This window comes from Pituophis catenifer, unplaced genomic scaffold (assembly GCF_029215685.1).
Source record: "Pituophis catenifer annectens isolate HBS135680 unplaced genomic scaffold, rPitCat1.0.hap2 SCAF_15, whole genome shotgun sequence".
Classification (NCBI taxonomy): Eukaryota; Metazoa; Chordata; class Lepidosauria; order Squamata; family Colubridae; genus Pituophis; species Pituophis catenifer.
In genome coordinates this window covers 17,387,837-17,413,034 of record NW_027256895.1, presented here as the reverse complement: position 1 = coordinate 17,413,034, position 25,198 = coordinate 17,387,837, and the positions used below count along the sequence as shown (strand labels likewise).

General features: G+C 41.2%; 1 protein-coding gene across 1 annotated transcript; it reads left to right on the top strand.

The window, feature by feature from the left end:
* The first annotated feature begins 1,416 nt into the window (after positions 1-1,416).
* On the top strand, positions 1,417-11,785 carry LOC139324495 (vomeronasal type-2 receptor 26-like). Its single transcript, XM_070954206.1, has 4 exons — positions 1,417-1,872; positions 2,659-2,886; positions 3,903-4,029; positions 10,884-11,785. The coding sequence occupies exons 1-4, from the start codon at positions 1,417-1,419 to the stop codon at positions 11,783-11,785; spliced, it is 1,713 nt and encodes a 570-aa protein (XP_070810307.1).
* The last annotated feature ends 13,413 nt before the right edge of the window (positions 11,786-25,198 follow it).

The window sequence follows — 25,198 nt, the reverse complement described above, 5'->3', positions numbered from 1 at the left end:
GTGTGTGTTCTCTTTCTGGTTACTATGAACAGTTAATACAAACCTGTGACGAACGTAGATTTTTCTTTAGTGAGAAACGAACAAATATGTAAAATAGTATGGAGAAGTTTTGTTTTTGTTTTCCAACATGCAAAGAAAACCATTACATGATTCATTTTCAGCACACGCAATGCTATACCAACTGAACTCATCCCAAATAAAACGTTCATTTTTAATTCAGTTCAGTCGGCTGGACATTCTTGGTTTATCTTTCATTATTTTCTTTTGAGAGTGGCCATCAGAATTTCATTTTTTAATATGTACCAATGTGTTCACAGAAAAAAAATGTCAATAAAGGTTATCTTTATTTTTTCCAAAGCATTTTTTTTTTTACATTTCTGTTGTATGTTCTCTTTTAACATAGCAAGGCATCTGCTTCTCAGTACATTCAGTTTACAGGATTAGGGAACTTGATTTCATAATGTCCTTCATATAGGAAAGAAATGAGATGATAGATAGATAGATCGATAGATAGATTGATAGATAGGTAGGTAGATAGATAGATAGAGACATGGAGACATAGAGATATAGAGATATAGAGATATAGAGATATAGAGATATAGATAAGGTAAAGGTATGTGCTAGTCATTCCCGACTCTAGGGGGCGGTGCTCATCTCCATTTCAAAGCTGAAGAACCAGCACTGTCTGAAGACATCTCCGTGGTCATGTGGCTGGCATGACTAAATGCCAAAGGCGCACGGAACGCTGTTACCTTCCCACCAAAAGTGGTCCCTATTTTTCTATTTGCATTTTTTATGTGCTTTCAAATTGCTAGGTTGGAAGAAGCTGGGACAAGTAACAGGAGCTCACCCCATTACACGGCACTAGGGATTCAAACTGCTGAACTGCCGACCTTTCAATTGACAAGCTCAGCATCTTGGCCACTGAGCCACCAATTCCCTGATATATATAGATATATAGATTTATCTAGCTATTAATTCTCTAACATAATTTTTGTTTATGTGCTATAGTTCACCTATGGTTCCGCTTCTGAGATGAATAGGAAAACTCAAGCTGTTTTCTATCACCAGATGTTTCCAGATGTGCACAGACAATATAAAGGGATTCTCCAGTTACTGTTGCATTTCCAGTGGACATGGATTGGGGTACTCTATGACAATGATAACAATGGAGAGAGATTTGTTCAAGAAGCTCTTCCTATGTTTTCTCAGAGAGGAATCTGCTTTGATTATATAGAACTATTCCCAATAATCACATCAGTTACTGATATTGATAAGATGGTGGCGGAGGGAATACATCAGTATCATGCTATTATTAAAAGCATTGCTAATGTATCCATTGTTTATGGTGAAATTCAGACCATGGTATTTTTCAGAATGTTTTCCACATTGTCAACATATGAGGATGTATCAATAATGGCAAAAGGAAGGGTTTACCTTATGACGGCTCAGATGGAATTCACATCATTCCCCTTTCAAAGGAAGGAAGGCATAGACTTGCTCCATGGTGCCTTGTCCTTAGCAGTTCATTCAAAGGAGGTCCCGAGATTCACTGACTTTCTTCGGTTGATAAATGGTAGCTTTGAAGGAGAAGATGGCTTCATTCAGGGTTTTTGGGAAGAGGCCTTTGGATGTTTCTTTCCCGAGTCCATGATAGACAGGCAAGGAAGGGTCTCCTGCACTGGTAAGGAGAAACTGGAGAATCTCCCAGCATCTATTTTTGAAATGAGCATGACTTCCCATAGCTACAGCATCTACAATGCAGTCCATGCCGTTGCATATGCTTTGCACAACATGCTTTCATTTCAATTGAAAAAAACAGAGAGTGTCATTGAAGCAATCCATAGCTTGCTGGCTCAACATCTATGGGAGGTAATGTCTTGGACAAACTGATTTCAGTGTGTCTCATGAGAGACATTCTATACTAAATGTAGAAATATTGTTTTGTATTATATTTCCTTTGTGACAAGGACAGTTTTTAAAGTACCGTATTATTCAGAGTATAAGACACACCCGAGTATAAGATGCACCTTAGTTTTTGGGGAGGAAAATAGGAAAAAACCCCAGTTAGTGCAGCACCGGAAATGTGAGCATGCATATCATGTATGCAGCATCACAAAACACAGCAATTCACTCACACCTGCCATCCACACATGCATGATGCATCAAAAACACAGCGATATAGGACGGGATTGCACCCAGTCAGGGGGCTGGGGCGGTGGGCCCACCCGCAGATTGCCACTACCGATTCGCCCAAACCAGTCCAAACCGGCTGAATACCACCTCTGGATAGGACAGATGATTCTCTCCTAGGGAGCAAAGAAAAAAAAATATGTTGCAGACTCCATGTGGTGTCAGGGAAGGCATCTGGCCAGCAATAGGAAATTTGCCTGAGAGTTCCTATGTACTGAGATCTAACCACACAGGCACAATTCTCAACCAATTAGTGAAATGCATGAGCTTGCATAGTAACATGTATCAAGCAAACAAAAACTTGAGGCCTTCTCAGAAAATGAATTTAGTCATCCTAATTTCTTCATTTTTTCCTAGAACACTATTCGGAGTCCGTTTTCTGCCTATTTGTTTTACATGAAACAAACTTAAAGAGAAAAGAACAATGTCATTAAATATATCCTGTATTTCCTCTTCTCTCTTCAGCTCAACCATTTTCTGAAAATCATTTCATTTAACAACAGTGTTGGGGAAACAATTTTCTTCAATCAAAATGGAGAAGTGGAAACTGGATTTGATATTATCAACTGGGTAACCTTCCCAAACCTTTCCTTCCTTAGAGTCAAAGTTGGAGACATACAACCCTTGTCTCTCACAGAAAAAACATTTACTATTTCAGAGGAATCCATAATCTGGCCAAAGTGGTTTAATCAGGTAGGTCCTGTAACTCTTTGAGTTCTATTCAAGACTTAGAAAGCTTTAAGAAAATAATTTGTTGGAGTAACTGTTCTTCAACTAAGTCAGAAAGTTGTCTGAAAATACAGAGAAAATTTAGAAAGGAATGTCAGATCATGAGACATAGGAGAAAGAATCCAATAAAACATGAAAAGTTCAACTATGGCCTTTTACATAAAGTATCAGTATGCAGTAATCATATATTTCAGGATAAGCATGCAACCTCTTCTTGCTTAATATGCCCATGCAGGAATGTCACATTTATTCGATTGCATTCAATTATACCATGGTTTCCATTTAGAATCATGACTTAAATATATTTGGGAGCTATATTCATTCATTTGAGTTATCATCTCCAAGTGAAGCATTTCTAATTGAAAACTTGTAAGAGGAAAATCAATAATAAAGAAAATGTCACTATGAAATGCTAAGAAATTCAAAATACAACGTTTAAACACCATTTGATTGGTGCAGATATACATCATGTCGCTTTTCTTTTAACCTGACTCATTGCCTAGCTATCACTCTCTAGATGTCACTGAGAAATGATAATAAATTCAAAATACGACGTTTAAACCAGTGGTGGGTTGCTCCCGGTTCTGTCCGGTTCTTGTGAACCAGTAGTAAAAGTGGAAGGAGGCTCCACCCACCCACCCGGACATCATAATGGATGATCTGCACATGTGCAAACTGGTAGTAAAGGTAAGTAGAACCCACCCCTGGTTTAAACGCCATTTGGTTGGTGCAGATATACATCAGGTCACCTTTCTTTTAATCTGACTCATTGCCTAGCTATCACTTCCTATATGAATTTTTTGATACCTATAAGCAAAATTGAAAAACAATTTCCCCCTAGAGGATTCTTCATTATAAGTTGTCATATATGATTTTTTTTCTCTGAATTATTCACCTACGAAAACACACGTTTCTCTGGTTATTTGTAGATATGCATATTTGCAAGATGGAAAATCTTCTTCTCTTTCTTTTCTCGGTAGACAAAGCCTCTTTCTGTTTGCAATGACCATTGTCATCCAGGTTACAGGAAGGCCAAAAAGGAAGGGAAACCATTTTGCTGCTATGATTGCCTTCCTTGTCCAACAGAGAAGATTTCAAATCAGAAGGGTAAGAGATAGTACATAGAGGAATGGTTGCCCACTAGTGGTCTGGGATCATGACTGATGATTTGCTGAGGTACCCAGGTTGTCCATCATGCAGCTGTCTATATAGATAAACAGTTAAAACAGATCTGATTATTCCAATATCATTTTCAAGAAAATTACATATCAGTAATAGGGAACCTTTTTGGCACTGAGTGCTGATGCGCCCCAGAAGTAAAGCTACCTAGTAGGCATGCGCATGCCAGGAAATGAATTTCCGGTTTCAGCTTGTCTTCTGGTTACTGGCACGCATGCATGTACAATGATCAGCTGCCCAGCATGCATGCGCACAATGGAAACCAGAAGACCAGCTCTTCCGGTTTCCAGCACTACCATACTGCATGCACACCAGAAACCCAGAAGAGGATCGGGCGACACTACACATGCTAGCGGTCATGGCTTCATGTGTGTTAGAGAAAATTTATTTCTCTATAGCTGTGCCTATTAATGGCTTTTAGAATGTACAGATACATAAGCCAATCAGAGGGCAGCTAATATGTTTGAATCTCCAGGGTCCTCCCCTAACTTTCCCAGTTAGCAGTATAAAAGGAGATTTTTAACAGAAACCCCTGCTTTGACTCTGGCTCTGGATCTTCAGTTTACTCTTCAGTTTGCTCTTCTGTCTAATACTGTATTGTATTCTAAGATCTTCCATTAGATAACTGTGAGCAGTTTGGAAGTTCGTTAGAAGAACAGTTCTGTGGTATATAATAATATTTCTTATGAGGAAGAATAGTCATAGATAAAATAGCTTAGAGAGAATAGATAGATAGATAGATAGATAGATAGATAGATAGATGATAGATAGATAGATGACAGTATAATTTATCATAGTAACTAAGTGCTGTTTATTAATTGAATAGATATTGTTATGTTTTTATTATGTAAATAAAAACATTTACTTTTAACTGCTTCAGAGGCTCATTTGTTTAAATAGAATTTCATAGAGATAAAGGTTCACGGTTCATTGATTTTATTAACCTCCACAACAATTGGTAGCAGAGGATGGTTGTTTATTGAACCTTATCTCTATCTACTTAACAAATATGCCCGCACTAAAGTCTACTAGGAAAGCAAGGGTCTCAACCAGAGCCTTCACCAGGCGAATGGCAACCAAAAGCAGATTAACAGAACCAAGGGTCAGGGCGAATTTGACTGAAGCGCACCATGCTTCTATAACACAGGAGGCTAGGATAATGACAGGTCCTAAAGAATGTATGCCAGTACTAGAAAGCCTTGCAGTCACTAGTGACAGTAATCCATGTGCAGATGTTGAGAGCAAAAGAACGCCACTTCTGCCATTAAATTTAAATTCTGCAGAGAGGGACGAAATGAGGTCTGCAATATTACAAGCATTCAGCTTGCAGGCAGCAAGCGAAGACCTGGTGGTAGATCTAAATGCACTACTTCAAATAACAAAAATGGCACCAAGCCAGTTAACAATTGAAATTCTACAAAATAAAATGGTGTCACCTTTCAAACTGTCAACTACTGGCAACCCGCTATGGCAAGCAGGCACCGGCATCGAAGACACCCAATTGTCAGCATACAATGCTGTGGTGACACAAAGAGACCAGCCAGCTGAAGAGCTATCTCTGCCGGCATCAGCAGCACCACTGGTCCCAGCCGTGCCGAGCATGACACCGGCACTGGCCGAATGGACCCGAGCCCAGGCGACCAGCCCCATCGCAGAGGCCCAAGCAACAATGACAAGAAGCTCACCTACCGAGCTTGAGACAGAAGAACCAGTCAAAATATTGACAGCAGCCTTCAGATCCAACTTCCAGCTCCCTCACAACTATCGTGCGAAAGCAGCCCGACCCGAAACCATTCTGACGACTGCGGCCCACTACTTAACTGCTTCCATGATGATGGACTTTTCTGCAGTGTATCCAGTCTTTGGGAACATTTCTGGGACTACTCCAGCCGAGACTGAGGTCCCAGAGGCAGGCCCGAGGCCTTCTGCTGAGGAGCAGACGAAGAGATCCTCACTCCTCGGAGTCCCAATGAAAATGAGCTGCGCGCCTGCGCAGTTCAGTGTCTCAACCCCTCTCATAAGGGAGGAGCAACTGTCAAACAGCCGGCCAATGGGATTCAAGATGTCTGCTTCTATACACATGCCTTTCTGTTCCTTTAAGAAATTGCAGCACCATGGCCAGCAACAGCTATCTTTTTCAGGATCTGCAAATACAAGTGTATTGCCGCCTGGTTTTAAATGTTAAATTTAAACGGAAAGAATTTACAAGAGTGGGTGAAAGGGGTACAGGTGGTACTAATGAAGGAAAATGTATTGTCTTTATTATTAGAACCTCCCCCTAAGCCCTGGACTCTGGAAATTGATTTGTTACATCATAAGGCTTTTTGTATTTTATTACTAACTATTGACCCAGCATTGTATCCTAGTATTCCACATAATTTAACTATAAGTGAAGTATGGGAAAAAATATTTAATTTGTTTTGTTGGAAGAATTATAATGCAACTAGAAGGATTTCCACAGAATTCCATTCTGCTAAATTGAGGGCAGGGGTGGATATGAATGAGCATCTTTGTGAGCTCAATAAATTGAGGGAGGAATTAATTTTAAGAGGGGAGCCTGTGTCAGAACAGAGCTTAATAAGCATAATTATTAATTCATTAGACTCTAGCTGGAATAATTTTATTTCCCAATTGGATAACACCAGCTATGAGGGTATGTCCCTGGAAGTCCTGTCTGATAAACTTATTGCAGAGGACAATCTGAGAAAAGACAGGGCAGCCTTCCACAGGAAGGAAAGACCAACTAGGAGGTCTAATAGTCCTGAAAGGGTAAACACTGTTGGGGAATGTTTTAATTGTGGGTCCAGGGACCATTACAAAAGAGACTGCCCACGTAATGTCAATGCCAGGGCAAGTCAAAGGGCACCTTCTGGTGACAGGTACAGAAGGAGATCACCTACACCACATAGATGGCCTGAGTCTTCGGAGAGGGGTGGCATATAAATTGAATTAATTAAATTAAAATAAATTAAATAGACAGCCACAAGATAAACCTTCCAGCCAGAGAAGGGGTAAATGGTCAAAGAAAAATGAAAAAAGGGACAGATTCAACTTTAATAATAATTTTGTTACTGTAATAGAGACTGCAGAATCAAAAATATCTAAGAAATAACATGAACAACTGTGGCTGTTGGACAGTGGGGCTAATAAACACATTGTGAGTGACAGAAAACTGTTTTATGAATTAAAATACCATAATTCTATGGTCAAGGTTGCAAATGGCATAAGGGCTAAGGGAACTGGAATTGGAAAGATATTAATCCCGGGGATTGGGGAAGTAAATGGTGTTTTGTATGTACCTGAAATTGATTATAATTTGCTCAGCACAGTAAAAAATAAGCGAAAACTCTAAGATAGAGGTACTATATAAAAAGGTATTGCCATTGTAGCAAATGATAACCGAGTAATTGGGGAAGTTTTAAAAATTAATGGTCTGCCTTATTATTCACCAATTATAAGAGATAATGAATATGATACCAGCAACCAGGTCACTGATTCTAATAGTGATGATGAATCTAAGCCTGAATCAGATGATGAGACTGAGTGTAACCAAGAAAAGAGGGGTTACAGATTTATTTATTTATTTATTTATTTATTTATTTATTTATTTATTTATTTATTTATTTATTTATTTATTTATTTTATTTATCAAATGACTATATAACCTAAAAGATATGAGGATGTGTTAAAGCTATCTAAAAAAGAGCAGGAGAATTGGCGTAGTGCAATGGATACAGAATTGAAAAGTCTTAAGAAATTAGATGTATACACAACCACAAAATTACCAAAAGGTAAAAAGGTAATTGGCACTAGATGGGTCTTCAAGAAGAAGCCAGTTGAAAAAGGTGAATTTATTTATAAGACAAGATTGGTTGCACAGGGCTTCTCAGAGATTCCCTGATGACTATGTTGATACCTTCTCACCTACAGTTAGACCTGAGAGCGTTAAAACTGCGCTCACCATAGCTGCCATAAAAGAGGAGAGTGTATACCAGTTTGATATACAAACTGCGTATTTACATGCTAAATTAGACAAAGAGATATATGTCAAGGCTCCTCAAGGCGTAGATCATAAGGAAGGTGATGTTTGGCTATTAAATAAAAGCCTCTATGGTCTTAAACAATCGGGCAGAAGGTGGTATGAATGTCTTACCAAACGTCTAAAGCAGATGGGTTTTTCTGCATCATTGGCTGATGAATGCGTATTTATCAGAAGTAACCAGGGCACCAAAGAAACCATTTTGGTTTATGTAGACGACATTTTGTACGTATGTAAATCAGAGAGCAGATGTAAGATGTTCTCTGAAGAATTAGGCCAGAATTTTGCCCTAAAGCCTCTAGGCCGAATTGACAAATTTTGGGGGGTTAAATTTGTTAAGGCTAAGAAGGGGTTTAAGCTTTCTCAGTGGGATAAAATATTAGAGTTAATTGAAAGATGCAACATGGCAGAGGCCAAGCCCTGTGACACTCCCATGCAAACATGCAAATATGTGTATACTGAAAGTGCCAAATTTGATCAGAAGACATTCTACAAATCTGTAATAGGATCACTATTGTACATTGCAGGATGGACAAGGCCAGACATTAGTCTAGCTGTAAATGTATTGTCCAGACATTCTGAAAACCCCATTCAATTTCACTGGAATGGGATAGAAAGAGTCCTCGGGTATCTGAAGAGTACTGTAAATTGCTCACTTATTTTAGAACCTTATGTATCAGAAAAACCTAAATTATATTGTTATACAGATGCAGATTGAGCAGGGGACATCAAATCCAGAAAGAGTACTTCGGGGTATGTAATATTACTGAATGGAAGCCCAGTCTACTGGTATTGAGGGAAACAGAAGTTGATTGCCACTTCTACTGCTGAGGCAGAATATATATGTCTATCCAAGGGTTTAAACAATTTAGTATGGTTTGATGATCTTTTAATGAATTTATGGGAAGAACCTGTATATCCAATAAGAATTCACAAAGATAATATGGCACAATTAAAATATCAAAGGCTGACACTGTCGGGCAAAGGTCACGCCATATTGATATTAAATACAAGCATGTGAGACAGCTAAGCAAATTGGGTTTTATTGAAACCAAATTTTGTGAGACAAAAGAACAGATAGCAGACATACTAACTAAACCATTGCCCTGGGAACAACACCAATATCTATTGGGTAAAATAAGTTTGGTGATGTAAAGAATGTATTTGTGTATGATACATTGTATGTAAAGGATATATAATTAGCATCAATAGACACAGAGAAGGGGATTGTTAGAAAAAAATTATTTCTCTATAGCTGTGCCTATTAATGGCTTTTAGAATGTACAGATACATAAGCCAATCAGAGGGCAGCTAATATGTTTGAATCTCCAGGGTCCTCCCCTAACTGTCCCAGTTAGCAGTATAAAAGGAGATTTTTAACAGAAACCCCTGCTCTGACTCTGCCTCTGGATCTTCAGTTTACTCTTCAGTTTGCTCTTCTGTCTAATACTGTATTGTATTCTAAGATCTTCCATTAGATAACTGTGAGCAGTTTGGAAGTTCATTAGAAGAACAGTTCTGTGGTATATAATAATATTTCTTCTGAGGAACAATAGTCATAGATAAAATAGCTTAGAGAGAATAGATAGATAGATAGATAGATGACAGTATAATTTATCATAGTAACTGTGCTGTTTATTAATTTATTTTATTAATTTATTTTATTTTATTTTATTAAATTTCTATACTGCCCTTCTCCCGAAGGACTCAGGGCGGTGAACAGCCAGAGGATAAAACACAGAGATACAAAATTTAAAATAGATTAAAACAAATTAAATAATTTAGGCTGAATTTTAAAATACCCCATAATTAAACAGATTAAAATTTGTGTTTAAAATTTAAATTTAAAAAAGGAGAAGATTTAGGCCAGGCCAGCTTGATGAAATAAAAATGTTTTAAGCGCGCGACAGAAGGTGCGAAGATCCGGGATCCTCCATATCTCCGGGGGGAGCTCGTTCCAGATCGTAGGTGCCCCCACAGAGAAGGCTCTCCTCCTGACGGCACCCGGAGGAGCCCCTCTCTATGGGAGCATACTGGCCGGTGGGAGGCTATTGGTGGTAGCAGGCGGTCCCGTAGATAACCAGGTCCTAAGCCATGGAGCGCTTTAAAGGTGGTAACCAAAACCTTGAAGCGCACTCGGAAGACCACCGGGAGCCAGTGCAGCTCGCACAGGGGAGGTGTTACATGGGAGCTCCACGTTGCTCCCATCACCACCCGCGCGGCCGCACTCTGCGCCAGTTGGAGCCTCCGAGTGCACCACAAGGGGAGCCCCATGTAGAGAGCATTACAATAGTCCAGATGAGAGGTGACGAGGGCATGAGTGACTGTGTGTAGGGAGTCCCGATTTAGAAAGGGACGCAACTGGCGGATCAGGCGAACCTGATGAAAAATCCTCCCGGTCACAGCCATCAAATGCTCTTCGAAAGACAGCCGTGAATCCAGGAGGACGCCCAAGTTGCGAGCCCTTTCCGTGGGGGCCAATGATTCACCCCCAATAGTCAGCGATGGCGCCAGCTGACTATATAGCTGAATAGATATTGCTATGTTTTTATTATGTAAATAAAAACAGTTACTTTTAAATGCTTCAGAGGCTCATTTGTTTAAGTAGAATTTCATAGAGATAAAGGTTCATGGTTCATTGATTTTATTAATTCCACAACAATGTGCCACTTTGGGCACATGCGCTATAGGTTTGACATCATGGCTATATATAGAATAAAAGCCTGTTTCTCTTTCCCCACAGACATGGACAACTGCTTTCAGTGTCCACTAGATCATTATCCAAACGAGGAGCAAAATTTCTGCCTTCCAAAATTTGTAACATTTTTATCCTATGAAGAAATGCTGGGGAACATTTTTACCAGCTTTATTCTTACTTTTTCTATTATTACTATTTTGCTGCTCTGGCTCTTCATTAAACACAATGACACCCCTATTGTGAAAGCCAACAATGAAACCCTCACCTACATTCTTCTCATCTCCCTCCTGCTCTCGTTTCTCTGTGCTTTGCTATATATTGGCCAGCCTCATCAATGGACATGCCTTCTTCGGCAAGTTACTTTTGGCATCATCTTCTCCATGGCAGTTTCTAGCATTTTGGCAAAGACTATCATTGTAATTCTTGCTTTCATGGCTACCAAACCAGGATCCAGAATTAGAAAATGGATGGGGAAGAGACTGGGTCTTTCTATTGTCCTTTCTTGCTCTTTTATTCAAACCATTATTTGTACAGTATGGCTATCAATCTCTCCCCCGTTCCTAGATATTGACATGTATTCCATGCCAAAGGAAATTGTATTGATATGTAAGGAAGGGTCAACCGTCATGTTCTACTGTGTCCTTGGTTTTATGGGTCTCTTGGCAATTATCAGCTTCCTGGTGGCTTTCCTGGTCAGGAAGTTACCGGACACCTTTAATGAAGCCAAATTTATCACCTTCAGCATGTTGGTCTTTTGCAGTGTCTGGCTGTCCTTTGTTCCAACCTACTTGAGCACAAAGGGGAAATATATGGTGGCTGTAGAGATCTTCTCCATTTTGTGCTCCAGTGGGGGATTACTGGCTTTCATCTTCTTCCCAAAATGTTACATTATTCTGTTGAGGCCTGATTTAAATAACAAGGAACAGCTAAAAAGGGGGAAAAACTGAAGAGTTAAAAGTTAACCATAAGTAAGTAAGTAAATAGTTTGCACCAAGATTTTTCATTTTCAAGTAACCACTTTGTATTTTATACAGCTTGGTTTCTTTGTTCCCATTATATTATTTCACTTCTCTACAACTAAAATGGAACTAAAGTTGTTAATTACATAAAAAACTGTCCACCCTAGGTCTGTGAGATTTTTGTTCAATCCTTGAAATGTCTGATGATCTAAAGCCAAATACTTATAAGAAGATAGCAATAGCAATAGCACTTAGACTTGTATACTGCTTTACAGTGCTTTACAGCCTTCTCTAAGTAGTTTACAGAGTCTGCATATTGCCCCCAACAATTTCAGGTCCTCATTTTACCCACCTCGGAAGGATAGAAGGATGAGTCATCCTTGAGCCTGGTGAGATTCAAACTGCCAAATTGTAGGCAGCCAGCAGTCAGCAGAAATAGCCTGCAGTACTGCACTCTAACCACTGCGCCACCATGGCTCATGGTATCTCTTTTGTCATCGGTTGAAATATTTAATAATAAATATTTATTTATTTATTTAAGCAAAAGCACTATTGTAAATTCTATCTGTTCAATATATATTTCAAGAATAAAATATGAATGAAAGCAACATTTTTGTTTTGGTGTCAGTTTTGATGTTCCTTTTTTAAAAACATAATGTTAAGAAATCTAGTTTGTTTAAAAAGGAAGACAAAGCAATGTTCTTGAAATTTCTTCAAAATCTTGAACTTTGTCAATTTTTGTGAGTAAGCAAATTGGAAGGTAAGGATTTAAGAAAAAATATGCTCCAATTTAATGTTTATAGCAGGAGTATCAAACTCGATTCCATTGAAGGCTGCATCAGGGCTGTGTTTGACCTGGGGAGGGGCAGAGTGGGCATGGCCAACTCAATGTCACTCATGTTGGGGGCACCTGTGGTGGTCCAAGCGCTCTGCCAGAGAAAATGAAATCCCGATCTCCGTTTTCAGCTGTGATGGCCTCCTGCAACCCTCTGCCAGCGAAAACAGATCTCAGGAGGGTCACCCGCAGCCCTCCCAAGCTCTGTTTTAAGTCGCAATGGTTTCCTGCAACCCTCCACCCACAGCCCTCCCAAGCTTCATTTTCACTGGCAGAGGCAGTCCTTTGCTGTTTCCAGGGCAGCCCCGTGGGCCAGATCTAAGCACCCCGAGGGTGGGATCCAGCCCCCAGGTCTTTAGTTTGACACCTCTGGTTTACAGTTTTTACCTATCAATTGTATTCACTTTTCTTTAAGAAGGAATAATGTCATTTCTGTGTTTGCAATATTTAGTGTTCTTGATTTTTTGATTGCTTGAAGTGCCAAAGGTCTAGCAAACATAGACCATATATTTTAAATCAATGATGTCATTAGCATAAAATATTACAATTGTAGAATAAGTCAGGACTGTATAAATGTATGTTCTAATGCTGAAACTGCACCTCCAGCAGCAAAAAGGAATCGGATCCAATCCTTTATTACAAGTCTCCAAAAATAAAATAAAAGCAAACCCTGACCAAACCTATTATCCAGGATTATCAATTAGGAACACTGAAATGAACACAGAAGATCTATCATTTAGCAGTCTGAAATAATTAGCAGTAAAAATAGTAAAGTTCTCAGTCCTCCAAATATGGCTTACAACTGGTCCTTGAACGTAATAATCATAAAAGCAGCCCCACAATCATGTAATTAAAATTCGGTGCTTGGCAACTGGGATGTATTTATGATACTTGCAGTATCCCAGAGTCACATGACTGCCATTTGCAAGCTTCCCATTGGGCTTCTGACAAGCCAAATCAATGGGAAAAACCATATTTTCTTAGCGTATTTTCTTAGCGTATTGGACATTAATACAATTGAACGTGTCCAGAAATATTTCACAAGAAGAGTCCTCCACTCCTCTGCTCCCAACAAAATACCTTATGCCACCAGACTTGAAATTCTGGGCTTAGAAAACTTAGAACTACACCGCCTTTGTTATGACCTAAGCATAGCTCATAAAATTATCTGCTACAATGTCCTACCTGTCAATGACTACTTCAGCTTCAACCACAACAATACACAAGCATACAATAGCTACAAACTTAAAGTGAACCACTCCAAACTCAATTGCAGAAAATATGACTTGAGCAACAGAGTGGTCAATGCCTGGAATGCACTACCTGACTCTGTGATTTTCTCCCGAAACCCCCAAACTTTTACCCTAAGACTGTCTACTATTGACCTCCAATGGTGAAATGTAAAAGTTGTTACTACCGGTTCTGTGGGCATGGCTTGATGGGGGGGGGGGTAATGTGACTGGGTGGACGTGGCTAACTTTTTGGTTTTTTTACTTTTAAAAGCATTTTTTTCTACAACCTCTTTGGCCGAACAGGTTGTAAAAAAATGCTTTTAAAAGCCTCTGATGATCCCAGCTGAGTTGCCTGATCATCAGAGGCTTTTTTTCCTTTTAAAAGCATTTTTTCTACAATCTCTTCGGCTGAAGAGGTTGAAGAAAAAATGCTTTTAAAAGCTTCTGACAATCAGGCAACTCAGCTGGGATCATCAGAGGCTTTTAAAAGCATTTTTTCCTGCAACCTCTTTTAAAAGCCTCTGATGATCAGACAACACAGCTGGGATAACCACCCGGATCACCCCAACGATGCCCTTGAAGTGATGTCCCATTGCCTGGAGGCCGTACGGATCTGGATGGGGAGGAACAGGCTCAGGCTCAACCCTTCCAAGACTGAGTGGCTGTGGCTCCCGGCATCCCGATATAGTCAGTTGATGCCATCACTGACTATTGGGGGTGAATCATTGGCCCCCACGGAGAGGGCTCGCAACTTGGGCGTCCTCCTGGATTCACGGCTGTCTTTAGAAGAGCACTTGACGGCCGTGACCGGGAGGATTTTTCATCAGGTTCGCCTGATTCGCCAGTTGCGTCCCTTTCTGGATCGGGACTCTTTACGCACGGTCACTCATGCCCTTGTCACCTCCCGCCTGGACTATTGCAACGCTCTCTACATGGGGCTCCCCTTGAGGAGCACCCGGAGGCTCCAACTGGCGCAGAGTGCGGCCGCGCGGGTGGTAATGGGAGCGACATGGCGTTCCCATGTAACACCTCTCCTGCGCGAGCTGCACTGGCTCCCGGTGGTCTTCCGGGTGCGCTTCAAGGTTTTGGTTACCACCTTTAAAGCGCTCCATGGCTTAGGACCCGGGTACTTGCGGGACCGCCTACTACCACCAATAGCCTCCCACCGGCCGGTACGCTCCCATAGAGAGGGGCTCCTCCGGGTGCCGTCAGCCAAACAATGCCGACTGGCGGCCCCCAGGGGGAGAGCCTTCTCTGTGGGGGCACCTACTATCTGGAACGAGCTCCCCCCAGAGATACGGAGGATCCCGGATCTGCGCACCTTCCGCCGCGCCTTAAAGACCTTACTATTTCACCAGGCCAGCCTGGCCTAATTTTCCCCCTCTTTTATAAAAGATTTTTAAAATTTTAAATATCTTTTAGTATTTATATATTCAATTTTAAATTGGTTTTAAAAGTTTGGGGTTTTAAATTTGTCGGGGCCAAAATTATTTAATTTGATTTTATTCTATTTTTTAAATTTTGTATTGTATGTGTTTTTATTGTCTGGCTGTCCACCGCCCTGAGTCCTTCGGGAGTAGGGCGGTATAGAAATCTAATAAATAATAAATAAAATAATAATAATTAGAGGCTTTTTAAGGCATTTTTTAAAAAATGCTTTTAAAAGCCTCTGACGATCCCAGCTGAGCCGCCCAATCATCAGAGGCTTTTTTTTTTACTTTTAAAAGCATTTTTTCAGCTAAAGAGGTTGTAGAAAAATGCTTTTAAAAAAAGCCTCTGATGATCGTGCGGCTCAGCTGGGCATAGGGGGGTGGGCAGGGATGTTTGCTACCGGTTCTCCAAACCACCCACTGCCATCGCTACTGGATTGGGCAATTCGGTCCAAACTGGGATCATTTCACCCTTAACCTCACCCCATTCCTAAGAGGTCTGTAAGGGGCATGCATAAATGCACCAGCATGCCTACTGTCCCTGTCCTAATGTTTCCTCTATTTGTATCTATTTTATGTATCCAATCCATGCTTATACTTATATATATTACCTACTATATTATTGACAAATGAATAAGATAAACAAACAAACAAACAAACAAACAAACATTTATGTGATTTGTTTAACAACTGTGGTAAAAAAAAGGACTTAAAATTGAGCATGGCAGCTACATAATTTAGCAGCAGAAGAGATTGTTGTCATAAATTGAGGATTACTTTGTTTCATGGCACACAATCCATTAATGCTGCAAAGGCTATAAATGTTAGGATCCCTTCAACCTCTAGGGATCTGTTGCACTCCTCTTTCTTGAAACTCTGAGGACTTATTAAACTAATTGAACTAAGTAGCCTGAGCAAGGTGATGGATAGGGACTGAGGATTACAAACAGGAGATGATGACTTACTCTCCCCCTCAACTGTCCCTCTCTCCTTTATCAGATCTAGATCTATTACGACCACTCAGCGTTAACTTGCAATCTTAGATCGATCTGCAGCTTTATTTACCACCCAAGATTACCCTGATTATTTAACCCTAAATACTTTGTCCAGTGGCTCTGCCTTACTTTTTTGATCTAATCCTCGGCCATCGCTGGTATCAGGACTGGAGGAGATACAGACATCGAGAGTCTTGGATTATGGGGAGATAAACCACCTTCTCTTTGTTTGTTTCAAATGGTTTGGTCGCTGTGAGAGGATGACCCTTTGAGACCTCTACCCCCACCTTCTTTGGATGGACTTACTACAACCACAAGACTTCCCATCGTCGTGAGAGGGCGATGATGTTCCGATGTATTGACATTTGTAACATACTGGTCTCCCTTTTACATCTATTTCCTCCCTTATTTTAAATTACCTGTCTTAACCATCTCTAACACTCTTAGAAGAAAATGATCCTTCATCTCCTTCAACTCGCTCCTATCTTTGATGTATTCAACTGCGGAGCTCCTTGCACTGCGAGATTCCCCCCTCTCGCATGTCTGGCTCTCTCAGTTATCAAGGGCGGCCCTTGAGGACAGGTTTTGGAACCCTGAGAGGTGGTTTGCAAAAAACCGACAGCTTTGGGGTTTTTTAGATAAATCTTTAAGTTCTATTTTAAGGGGTTCTGGGAGGGATTGTGGGAATGGATCTGGGGGGATCCATAAATCCACTGAAAGGGGTAATGGGTCTGATAATCATGGTGGGGAGGATGGGGACAGAAATCTGACAAGGATGCAGGGGGATGAAGCGATGGGCATTAGTATAGTAAGTGGGAGGGGCAGATATGACGGCTGCAGGGGGCCATATTATGTTTCGGGAGTGCGCACTCGATGTTTACGAGCGATTGCCCACTCCGACCCCCAAAGCACTGCTCGTTTCCCAGGTTGTCCAGAGTCTCAGACCCTGGGTCTACGGCTGATGTTATGTAATGCCAGGTCAGTGGTAAATAAAGCCCCCCTCATTCATGATCTTATTTCAGAGGGGGGTGATGACCTGGCAGGGATTACGGAGACCTGGTTAGGCCAGGAGGGAGGAGTTCCCCTTGTGGAAATGTGCCCGCCAGGTTTCCGTGCATTCCATCAGCCAAGGACTCAGAGAAGGGGTGGGGGAGTGGCAGCAATCATTAGAGAAAGTCTTTGCCCGAGGGAGGCCACTGTTCCTCAGATAGCCGGATGTGAGTCCCTCCTTGTGAAGTGGGGTTGGGGGATTCAGATGGGCCTACTGATTGCGTACCTGGCTCCCTGCCACGTAACAGCGGTCCTGCCTGAGCTGCTCGACATTATAGCCGGGGTGGTGGTGGAAACCCCCAGACTTATTGTTATGGGGGATTTTAACCTGCCATCTGCTGGTGAGATGTCGGAGACGGCTCGGGAGTTCATGGCTTCCATGACGGCCATGGACCTGACCCAGGTAGTTCAAGGCCCCACCCACTTGGGGAATCACACTCTGGACTTGATTTTTGTCTCTGATCAGTGGCTGAATGATCTAAGAATAGGGGATATAGACATCAAGCCCTTGTCATGGTCTGATCATTCTCTCCTTCACATGGACTTTCAAGTCACTTCCACCCACCGCAGGGAGACAGAAACAACCAAATGGTTCCATCCCAGGTGCCTGATGGACCCCGAAAGGTTCCTGATGGAGCTTGGGCCATTTCCTGAGACTCTGGCTCACGACTCGACTGAGGACCTGGTGGTCGCCTGGGACAGGGCGGCTACTGGGGCCTTGGACCGCGTCGTGCCTTTGTGGCCTCTGACCCGATGCCGATCTCATCTAGCTCCTTGATTTTCCGAGGAGCTGAGAGAGATGAAGCGTCGGAAAAGATGCCTGGAGAGCGATTGGAGGACAAGTGGTGATAAGAGCGGCGAAGTCTAGCTACTTCTCCGCTCTTATTACATCTGCAGAGAACCGCCCAGCTGCACTGTTTAGGGTGACCCACTCCCTACTTCAGGTGGGGGTACGGGAAGATCCCTTAAAGGGTCGAGCTGAGGATTTTGTACAATTCCTGCATTATAAAGTCACTCAGATTCGGGAAGGCCTGGACTCCGATTGGGTAGATCCAGGGGAGGAGATGGGGGCAGGTCTTGAGAGCGTTATCTGGGAAGAGTTTGACTCTGTGGCTCCTGAGGACGTGGACAGGATTCTGGGCAAGCTTAACGCTGCCACATGTTTATTGGACCCGTGTCCCTCCTGGTTGGTACTGGCCTCCCGGGAGGTTACACGAGGCTGGCTCCAGGGGATTATAAATGCTTCTCTGAGTGAGGGTGTCTTTCCCGCCACCTTGAAAGAGGCGGTTGTGAAGCCCCTCCTCAAGAAGCCTTCCCTGGACCCGGCTATATTATCAAATTATCGTCCAGTCTCCAATCTTCGCTTTGTTGCGAAGGTTATTGAGAGTGTGGTGGCGCGACAACTACCCCGATACCTGGATGAAGTTGTCTATCTGGATCCGTTCCAGTCGGGTTTCAGGTCACGATACAGCATGGAAACGGCATTGGTCGCATTGGTGGATGATCTCTGGAGGGCTCGGGACAGAGGTTGCTCCTCTATCCTGGTCCTTTTAGATCTCTCAACGGCTTTTGATACCATCGACCATGGTATCTTACTGCACCGGCTGGAGGGGTTAGGAATAGGGGGCACCGTGCTTCGGTGGTTCTCCTCCTTCCTCTCTGACCATTCGCAGTTTGTGTTGGCAGGGGGGCAGAGGTCGACCTCGAGGCACCTTATGTGTAGGGTGCCGCAAGGGTCAGTCCTCTCACCCCTTCGGTTCAACATTTATGTAAAACCGCTAGGCGAGATCATCTGTGGTTTTGGGGTGAGTGTTCATCAGTATGCTGATGACACACAGCTATACATCTCCACCCCAGACCACCCCAACGATGCCCTTGATGTGATGTCTCGCTGCCTGGAGGCCGTGCGGATCTGGATGGGGAGAAACAAGCTCAGACTCAACCCCTCCAAGACCGAGTGGCTGTGGCTTCCGGCGTCCCGGTATAGTCAGCTGGTACCATCACTGACAATAGGGGATGAGATCTTGCTCCCCACAGAGAGGGCCTGCAACTTGGGTGTCCTCCTGGATTCACGGTTATCTTTAGAAGATCATTTGACGGCTGTGGCCAGGGGTGCCTTTTATCAGGTTCGCCTGATCCGCCAGTTGCGTCCCTTTCTGGATCGGGACACCTTGTACACGGTCACTCATGCCCTAGTTACCTCCCGTATGGACTACTGTAATGCTCTCTACATGGGGCTCCCCTTGAAAAGCACCCGGAGGCTCCAACTGGTCCAGAACGTAGCCGCACGGATGATTATGGGCGCAGCCCGTTATGCCCATGTAACACCTCTCCTACGCGAGCTGCACTGGCTCCCGGTGGTCTTCCGGGTGCGATTCAAGGTGTTAGTTATCACCTTTAAAGCGCTCCATGGCTTAGGACCTGGGTACCTACGAGACCGTCTTTTGCCACCAATAGCCTCCCACCGACCAGTTCATTCTCACAGGGAGGGACTACTCAGGGTACCGTCAGTCAAATTATGCCGACTGGCGACTCCCAGGGGGAGGGCCTTCTCTGTGGGGGCTCCAACCCTTTGGAATGAACTGCCCCCGGAGATATGGAATATCCCTGATCTCCGTGCTTTCCGCCGTGCCCTCAAAACCCTGATGTTCCAACAAGCAGGGCTAAACATATGAACATGTGAATGTTTTTAAAATGTTATCTAATTTTAGGTTCTATTTAATTGGGCCAAACTATGTTATAATAATAATTTTAATTAGCAATTTTATGATGTTTGTGTATCTATATTTTTCTTGACTGTACACCGCCTTGAGTCCTACGGGAGAAAGGCGGTATAGAAATATAATAAATAAATAAATAAATAAATAAATAAATAAATAAATAAATAAATAAATAAATAAATAATTTTCCTGCTCATTGTAACTGCACAATTGTGTCCATCACATCAAACTTCATGGTATTCCATTCCTGCCACATTTTAAAATGTATATTCGAAGACCACAGATGCAAAAACTGACAGATTTATTTTGCAAAATTGTACATTTCAATTGAAATTTTGGCAAACGCACACCAGTTTGAAGTGTCACAGTCTTTCAAATACCTTTCCTTGTCATCCCCAAGTCCAGAGACCAGACAACAAAATCCAATCATTCAATCCTATGTTAGCTTGCATCTAATGGACAGAATGTTTATCCCAGATTTTTTTCCCCAACAATTTCATAAGGAACACTAAGGAATACCTTATGTATGTGTGTGTATCAGTGGTGAAATTCAATATTTTTTACTACTGGTTCTGTGGGCTTGGCTTGGTGGGCATGGCGTGGCTTGGTGGGCATGCCTTGGTGGGCCTGGCAGAAGAAGAATACTGCAAAATCTCCATTCCCACTCCACTCCAGGGGAAGGATACTGCAAAATCCCCATTCCCACCACACTCTGGGGCCAGCCAGAAGTGGTATTGCCGGTTCTCCGAACTACTCAAAATTTCCACTACTGGTTCTCTGAACTGCTCAAAATTTCCGCTACCGGTTCTCCAGAACCTGTCAGAGCCTGCTGGATTTCACCTTTGGTGTGTATGTGTGTGTGTACACACACACACACACACACACACAAACACACACAAACACACACACACACACACATACTTGAGGCTTTTTATTAGCAAAAAGGCCTATATATGGATGGAGGTGAGTTTTGATGAAAGATATTGAATATATTCCTTTGATAAGTCAGTAAAAATTGTAATCCTGAACAGGAGGTTATTTTTTCAGGCAATTATCAAATTAACCCCAGTTATTTTCCTTTCATCTTCCTGTCTCAAGGGAGCTTCATTAACCACCAGCAAAACTAAAACCTAAGACAGAAATAATTCAGTCATTATTTGCTCTATAATGCAAAGAAGCAGACTACTGTATATATATTTGATGGTGTTGTTCTTAATATTCTTGGCTGGTGCCACAATCTAAGCAAGTGGTCATTCAAGATAGGCTGTGCTATTCAGCCAAGAATTCATTAAAAGAAAAAATAGGACAAATGAAAGACTGCAAAGAAGGAATTCTATCATGCAAATTGATGAAGCTTTTTGTATTGTCTTAATGCTTTTGTCTGGGGTACTCTCAGAGATTCCTAACATGAACTGCATTGTTGGTGATCCTGTTCCAATTCTTCATAAATACTATCAATCAGGAGATGTCATTGTTGCTGCTATTTTGTCCCAAATCTATATATTTTCAAACACAATATACTTTCATGAAAAGCCTTCTACTGACCTTTTCTATGATGTTGAGTAAGATACTCATGAATCTAAAACTAATTATTCAGAACTGAGTTTGATGTCTGGTGCTGGGTCTGTATTATACTATCCCTTTTCCCATGAAGACTGGAATTGTTCAAGGATGTCTTGGATATCAAGGTCCATTAACAATGCATTGGGAATCAACAGTTCTGCTTAATCTCATTTATATGGATGAGTTCATGATTTTGAGTTCATGATTTTGGCAGATCATATTCTCAGTTAATTCTGTGGAAGATACATGTTTTATATGTATCTACTTTTCTGCAGTTTACTAACTAATTTATCTGTAAATTACTTTGGCGGAAGCTTTACGAATCCCACATAATAAAATACTGTTTTGTACTGTATTTGTAGCTTGTTGCATGAGGATGATATGTTGATGAAATATTTATTTTTAATAAAGTTTCATGAAGGATAGTCATAAATCCATTTGCTAAATTTCTGTTCTGAAATCTTTCTTACAATATTTTCTTTTCTTTTTCTTTGTTTTTAAGTAAAGAAATGTCCCATTATATTTCAAGATCCCCCTATTCCTTAAAAAGAATTGGAGTAATTCAATGGCATGGCAAAATAAATTTGTTTTGGTCAACTCATAAAAAAACTCATCTTTTTTTTTTGAATTGCAAAATGCCTGTATATAATGTAAGATAAGAGTTTCCCCATTTTTTAAAAAAAATATCTAGGCATTTGTACTCACAGTAGTGGCCAAAATTGTGGAAACCTTTTGGGAAAAGTATATTTTTGAGGTTTGATGGCTAATAACACCACTTGTTTTTGGAGTATCAAGATAATCATATTCCACTGCTGAAATCCCCTGGGAATAGCCCAATTGAAAATCTATGGAGCCGACTAAAGAAACTTATTAGTCAGACGCAACCCAGCAATAAAACCCAGTTAATAGAAGCAATCATTCAATCAATCTTGGTGTCATATTTTAACAGCTGCAGAACTAAAAGACTTGGTTTACTCCATTGGAAGATGTTGTAAGGCCACAATTCATGCTAAAGATTACCCAACTAAGTATTAACTGACATGGTGATAATTTTTGTATATCTCATATTTTGTATGGTGATAATTTTGCATATCTTGTTCTTTTCTATGTGTTTCACTTTTCTTCTTTATACTGTAAATGCTATTCTAATAGCAAATCCTTCATAAAAGGATTCATTACATTCATTACATTCTTGATTAAATTATCTTTCCATTGATATATAATTTTATGGTACTACTCAAAAAAAAAAGTGGTGTTATTAGCTAGTTTTAGAAAATACATTTTTCTCAAAAGGTTGCCACAATTTTGGCCACTACTGTATAAGCTGTTCTTATTTTTACTGTTTCTAAACTGAATATCAACAGAGAAACTGATTATCTCTGTGTTATTATGAATAACTAAAGTTTTGATTTCCCAGAACTTCAGTTATTCACAATAATATACTGCTTAGTTATTTTAGTCTTGCAAGACTTTTGTGGACAGGAAAATTTTTGCTTAGCAGCAATTTTGATACAGTCTCATCTGATCAATGCAATCTCACCTGAAGGTAGCTTTGAGAACAATATATTTAAAGCTATGAGTTGAACAAATGTCCTGAAACCAATGAGCTGTAATCAACATTTCATTTCAATTCAGGGTGGTGACTCAGCTCTACCAACACATTTTGTCTTTGGCATTTGCTATAGAAGAAATCAATAAAAATCACCAGATTTTGCCCAATCTCACTCTGGGCTTCCATATCTATAACAGCAATTTTATTGCAAGCTGGACATATCATGCCTCAATGGAAGTATTTTCAACAGAAGGCAAGTTAATCCCTAACTACAAGTGTGAAACTGAGAACAATCTAGTGTCAGTCATTGGAGGACCTAATTCTGAAGTCTGTATCCACATGGAAGCTATTCTCTCTATTTACAAGATTCTACAAGTAAGAGTTTCCTCTCAGATTTTAAATCTATAGCTATCTGTCTAAGTCACTGATGGCAAACCTTTTCTAGACCGAGTGCCCAAAGTGTGCACATGCGTGTGCAAATGCGTGCGAATGTGCGTGCCCGAACCACCAAAATACAATACACGTGCAGCCCCCTGCATGCACTCCACGCCCCATATGCTCACACGGCCTCCCACACATCCCCCTCCCCCTGTGTATGCACCCCCTGCATGCACCCCCGAATCCGCCCCTGTGCATGCATGCGCCCCACCCCCAGTGCATGCGTGGCAGAGACCTGAAGACCAACTGGCCAGCAGGAGGTGCGTGCGCATGCACAGTGGAGCTGAACTGGGGTGATGGTTCGTATGCTGTCAGAGAGGGCACTGCATGCCACCTCTGGCATGTGTGCCATTGCTTCGCCATCACGGGTCTAGGTTTTCCTTTAAGTTTAAGTTTCTCCCTTTGGGGAAAAAATAGTTTTGAAAAATATATACTAATTCCCTTTCTCCTTACTACAAACTGTTAATGAAAACCTGTGAAGAATACAGATTTCCCTTTCCGGAGAAATGAAAATAGTAGGGGAATAGTTTTGTTTGATGTTCCAACATGAACACATGCTATACTGACTGAACTCATCCCAAAAAATGTCATTACTGACATTACATGAACTGAGTTCCGTCTACTGGAGATTCTTTGTTTAACTTTTTCCAAAGCATATTTTCACATTTCTGTGGTATGTTCTCATTGTTACATAGCAAGGCATCTGCTTTTCAGCACATTGTTTATATGGGATTAGGGAATTTGATTTCATAAACTCCTGTGTGTAAGAAAGAAATGATATTTTACTCACACATGGAAAAAGATATAAAAAAATTGATTTATCTAGTTACTAATTTTCTAAAACAATTTTTGTTTATGTGCTGTAGTTCACTTATGGCTCTGCTTCTGAAATGAATAGGAAAACTCAAGCTGTTTTCTATCACCAGATGTTTCCAGATGTACACAGACAATATAAAGGGATTCTCCAGTTACTGTTGCATTTCCAGTGGACATGGATTGGGATACTCTATGACAATGATAACAATGGAGAGAGATTTGTTCAAGAAGCTCTTCCTATGTTTTCTCAGAGAGGAATCTGCTTTGATTATATAGAAGGATTCCCAATAATGACATCAGTTAGTGAAATTGATAAGATGGTGACAGAGGGAATAAATCAGTATGATGTTATAATTAAAAGCATTGCTAATGTATCCATTGTTTATGGTGAAATTGAGACCATGATATTTTTCAGAATGTGTTCCACATTGTCAACATATGAGGATGTATCAATAATGGCAAAAGGAAGGGTTTACCTTATGACGGCTCAGATGGAATTCACATCATTCCCTTTTCAAAGGAAGGAAGGCATAGACTTGCTCCATGGTGCCCTGTCCTTAGCAGTTCATTCAAAAGAGGTCCCAAGATTCACTGACTTTCTTCGGTTGATAAATGCTAGCTTTGAAGGAGAAGATGGCTTCATTCGGGGTTTTTGGGAAGAGGCCTTTGGATGTTTCTTTCCAGAGTCCACGATAGACAGGCAAGGAAGGGTCTCCTGCACTGGTAAGGAGAAACTGGAGAATCTCCCAGCATCTATTTTTGAAATGAGC

Coding starts and splice junctions, on each gene's coding strand:
- LOC139324495 (XM_070954206.1), top strand. CDS start 1,417: ATGGCAAAAGGAAGGGTTTACCTTATGACGGCTCAGATGGAATTCACA. Junction 2,887..3,902: donor GGCCAAAGTGGTTTAATCAG/GTAGGTCCTGTA, acceptor TTTTCTCGGTAG/ACAAAGCCTCTTTCTGTTTG. Junction 4,030..10,883: donor GAAGATTTCAAATCAGAAGG/GTAAGAGATAGT, acceptor CTTTCCCCACAG/ACATGGACAACTGCTTTCAG.